Source organism: Elephantulus edwardii, unplaced genomic scaffold (genome assembly GCF_000299155.1).
Source record: "Elephantulus edwardii isolate Elephantulus edwardi_28Jun2011 unplaced genomic scaffold, EleEdw1.0 scaffold00103, whole genome shotgun sequence".
Classification (NCBI taxonomy): domain Eukaryota; kingdom Metazoa; phylum Chordata; class Mammalia; order Macroscelidea; family Macroscelididae; genus Elephantulus; species Elephantulus edwardii.
In genome coordinates this window covers 8,158,613-8,163,398 of record NW_006399853.1, presented here as the reverse complement: position 1 = coordinate 8,163,398, position 4,786 = coordinate 8,158,613, and the positions used below count along the sequence as shown (strand labels likewise).

Here is a 4,786-nt window from a genome sequence, read left to right as displayed (position 1 = left end):
TGCTTCTTTTTGCTCTCTCGCTCTCTCTCTGGCTGTGTGTTTACCTCTCTGTGCATCTCTCTCTCTCTCTGTGTGTGTGTGTGTGTGTGTGTGTGCTGGGCAGAGTGACAGTGGATATCTTGCCAGGTCCATCTTGGCAATGGCCCTTGATCGTTCTCTTAGGTCAAGTCCTTGAGAGATTCGTGCCACTTTAGCTTTACTGTTCTTGTTCATCTAGTCTTGTCCCACTTCTCTTTCAGGAGAATTCACTCAGTTCTCTTGTGAACATTAGTGATAAAATGTTTGCAGATAAGCGTGCTAAGCAAGCAGGGCATTTTCTGAAGGTGCTGTCTGTGACAGAAAGACATTGATAGGACTCTGGCCTGGCCAGGCCAGCGCAAATCTGATTGGGTTTCCTCTGTGACTCTGCCACTCTTTGTGATTCTCTTCTCTCATTCCAGCTCAGTGGCTTTTCTCCTGCCCTTTGTTTGCTGTTGTTGTTATATGCTGTTGGGTTGAATAGGACTCATATCAACCCTACGAAAACCAGATCTGAACCTTGTCCTATCCCATACCGTTCTCCCAGTTTCTGACACACTGGAGCCCATTGCAGCAGTCACTGTGTCAATCCACCTGGGTCTTCCTCTCCTTTGCCATTCTTCCACCTTTTCAAGCATGATGTCTCCAGAGCAGCGCCTCTCCTCGCAAAATGCCCAAAGTGTTTTATCATCTTTGCCTCCAAGAAGCACTCTGGCTATGCTTTCTCCAAGACATGCAAATGAGAGTTATAGCCTTTGTGTTTTTATTTGGCCATCAAAGTGTTCTACTTTAACCCTTTTAATTATTAACATCAAAGTGTGCATTGTGACCTTCCCCCTCCAGCTGGATGCCTCCAGAGAAGCCGGTGCAGCAGCTCTGAGAAACGTGGCACAGAGATTATTTGACAACTATCAACGACGGTCTGAAGATGCTAGGAAGACCCATGAGGATAATAAGCATTCACTCCAGGTACCAAGTTGGTTGTTTATTGATGGGGGAACTGCAGCCTTGGTTCACTTGAGCCTCTCATTTCAAAGGAATTAGATGGGAGACACTCAATAAGGAAGTTATTTGGCAAGCTTCAGAGATGAGGCAATGTATGTCTTTTGTCCCCAGCCTTGTTTAGCTTCGGGTACAACTTTAGAGTCTATTCTGACTCATAACCCCTCTGCAGGGCGGAGTATGGGCTTTAAGTCTTAATGGAAACAGATTACCATATCTTTTTCCTATGGAGCAAATTGTGGGTTTGAACTGCTTAAGGTTCAGATCTGTCCATAGAGTCATTATGAGTCAACCTTGGCGCTGTGGCACCTAACATTAGCAACAACCTCCAGATTAGCAGCTGAGACTTTCACCACTGTGCCACCGGGCTTCCTGAGCATAGCGTTGAGATAGAGCTAACCTGCTGGGTGGCTATTCTGCTCAGAGCTCTCACAGGGCTAGTGGGAGGGAGGGAGGCCATGCCATCCTCCCAGAAGCCAGGGCTGGCCTCAGTGAAGGGGGCCAGTGACCTCAGCTTTGAAGTTCCCTCTGAATGATGCAGCAACTAAGGTTGAGTCAGTCTACATCTCTGGGTTTGGAATTCTTTTGCCTTTAAAATGAAAAGAATTGCTTCAGGCAAGTAGTTTTTATTCTTTATATAAATACATACATACATGCCTACCTATATGTACATATAATTAAAATTGCCTAATACATAAAAATATGTTAAAGCATGTTTTGTAAAATATATGAATACATATACAAATCTATACTCACAGCTATTTTGTTTGTTCTTAATCTGAAGAATATACTCTAGAACTAAAGGGAAACTTACGTGTGTCTATGTGTGTGCTGAAACTCAAAATACAGACTCATTCTTGCTGGCTGGGTTTCTAGAATTCTATGAGCTCCGGCTCCGAGAAGTTCCCTAGGAAAGCAGAGTAGGAAAGTTGTTTGAGGGCATCCCCTCAAGCTTCCTGGCATGGAGGTGATGGCTACGCTCCCATGTGTGTGAGATGCAGATAGGGAACACAAGAGAATGAGGCGAGCGTGTGTTTGAGGACCGGAAGTATATCATGTAGATCATGTGAGTGCAAGCAGCAGGGTCTAGGAGGACTCCCATCCCTTCAAAAGGGGGCTCAATTCTAACCACAGATGTCCAGAAGGAAAGGGCTCCTTGTGTTGTCGAGGGAAGCAGGACGTGCCCCCACCACTTTAACTGTACTGTTAAGAATTCCAGTTAAGATACATACTCATGTGTGCACATGCTCGCTCTGCAGAAATCAACTAAAACACTCCCACTTGTAGCTGTCGGCTGTTGAAGTGAGGCTTCTCATCCATGTTCAGCTCACCTCCTATACGTGCCTTTAAATAAGTCACGGCACAGAGGTGAAAGTTTTCCTTTGGGCTCTTTCTGATCCAACTTGGTTTTAGGTGAACATGGAATATTCTGGTTTTTTTCTAGGTAAGTTGCATTGCAAAAAAGGGGACAATGGTGCATTTGAAAGAGTTCTCATCTCTGCACCTGTCCAGCAAGTATGCACTGTAGTTACAAAAGTAAACCCTCTGTGGCTGATGTTTAGGTATTATTAATTTCTTGTTATTACATCTTCATTATGGAGCTCTGGTGACCTAATGATTAGGAGTTGTGCTTCCAACACAAAGGGAGAGGGTTTGGACTGACCAGGTGCTCCTTGCAAGAAGGATGGGGAATCACCACCCGTGTGATTTACGGCCTCTGCAAACACACCGGAGGGTCTGCTGTGAACCAGTTCTGACTCACCGCACACACCAACAAAAACAACAGCAATTTCTCCACTGATTGAGAGTTCTCATATCCCATCAGGTTTACTTTAAAAGGGACACTGAATTCCAAAGAATAATTTGGACAGTTCTGAATTATTATTATTTTTAGTCAGAAAATTATAGAAGGAAATAACACTTGTGCAACTTTATTTGTTTTTTAAAAAAAACCCAAAATCCTAAAAAAAAAGCAAGAATCTGACAACTGTTTTTTCTGACCAAAGGTTAACAAGCTTGAAAAAGAACAGAAATTGAAACAACATGTTGAAAATTTGGATCAAATGGCTGAAAAGCTGGAGGAAAAACATAACCGGATCTTGGAATTGGAAAACCTGGTGCAGCAAATGGAGAAGGTAAATCGTGGTCACTGGAAGTGTGAGCTCTTCCCGAGAGTCCCTGACAGAATAACCAGAAAGCATATCTTTCTCACAAATAGCACATTCACTGAAAACCAACCCACCCACCAAATGAAATCATTAAGTCCAAGGACCTTCTGGGTGTTCAGTAATGTTAGCTTCTTCACTTGAACATGTAACGGCATCAATTCTATAGATTCTCTCTCATCCAATACACATTCCTTTGTCATGTCTTCTAGAAAGTGTATTTCATAGAAAGACGACCCAGAGGGGTTTGTGAATGAAAATATTGGAGGAGACCCTCTGCTCTTAAAATTAGAGGGGATCACTTTAAAGCCCTCGTGTGAATGACAGCAAAGGACCTCAGTTTGCCATTCGAATCCACTGTTGGTTTGTGAAAGCTTATTAATGGCTTCTCTAAGTGAAGTTGGTATGAGGATTTCTGGACCCAGGAATTGCTGATGGGGAAGCTAATCTGCTCTTTACATCTTCAACGGGTTGACAAATAGGGAGCTCTGGAGGTGTGGTCTGTAAGGAATTGCTCTGCAAACCCAAAGGTCATGCTTCTCTGGTGGTCCCAAGCCACTAGCCACTCCTTGGGGGAAAGGCAAGTAATCTTCTCTCTTGTGATTTACAGCCTCGGAAAACTGTGGAGGGTGAACTACAACTCAGTTCTTACTCAGCACTAGTAAGAGTTTATTCGTAAGCAGAGCTGCTGAAGCTGCTGAGGCTGCCTGGACACCCTAAGCTATTGTCCTGGGGTCCTTTTGAACCTTAAGAGTCAAACCCAAACTTTTCCCAGACATCCATTTTTAATCTAAGCTAACCACTGGTTTTAGTTTAATTAGTGAAATGTGTCTTCCTTGAGCCTCTTTCTCCCTCTGGGGTTTATCTATGTGGGATCAAATTGACAAAATCTAAGAAGGTGAGACAAGAAACTTGGGGAGCAGGGGCTTGGTGGTGACAGTGGACTGACTGGGAAGGGAAAGCAAGGTTAATGCCTAACGTGAAGAAAGTGAACAGTGTCCCTGAATTGTACATGTGGAATTCGCTGAAATGGCATATCTTCAGCTGAATGTATGTATTCTCACAATATAAAATAAATAAGCAAAAAAATCAAAGTCATTACATGGAAATTGGAACTTTCAAAAGAGAGAATTTAAAGAGTAATAAAAGACTTTCTCTTCTAATAATATTGCACAATCCATTTTTATATTTATTGCATTGATTCACCGACTTGCCTTTGTTTTCAGCCTTGATTTGTTATGAGTCTGCCTTGCTTAATGTTGCTTTAGAAATGTCACTTCATCAGATTTGAATATTCAGATTTCTTACCAATAGAAATACTTTTTGTTTCCAAGCATCCCAAGAATCTAAAGTTTTATAACTCAATTAGACGGCACTTATTATTTTAATGGAAGTCCTATAAGGAACCTTTTAAAAAACATTAAGGTGACTCTGAGTGGAGTGTAATGGCAATAATACTCGTGAAAGCTCAAGAGTGTGGGCAGTGGTGGGTCACTGCATGTTGGGATTTAGAGCAATGAGCTGGGCCAGACTGTCCCAAGCATTCTATGTCCACCTACACTATGTTGTTGTTGTTGTTGTTGTTGTTGTTATGTGCCGTC

At 42.6% G+C, this 4,786-nt stretch overlaps 1 protein-coding gene across 1 annotated transcript in view; it reads left to right on the top strand.

The window, feature by feature from the left end:
• CCDC68 (coiled-coil domain containing 68) overlaps window positions 1–4,786 on the top strand; it is a 32,096-nt gene that overhangs the window by 5,362 nt on the left and 21,948 nt on the right. Inside the window, exons 4-5 of the mRNA XM_006891760.1 lie at window positions 862–987; window positions 3,027–3,155. Coding sequence (XP_006891822.1) covers window positions 862–987; window positions 3,027–3,155 — 255 coding nt within the window. The remainder of the gene's footprint in view (window positions 1–861; window positions 988–3,026; window positions 3,156–4,786) is intronic.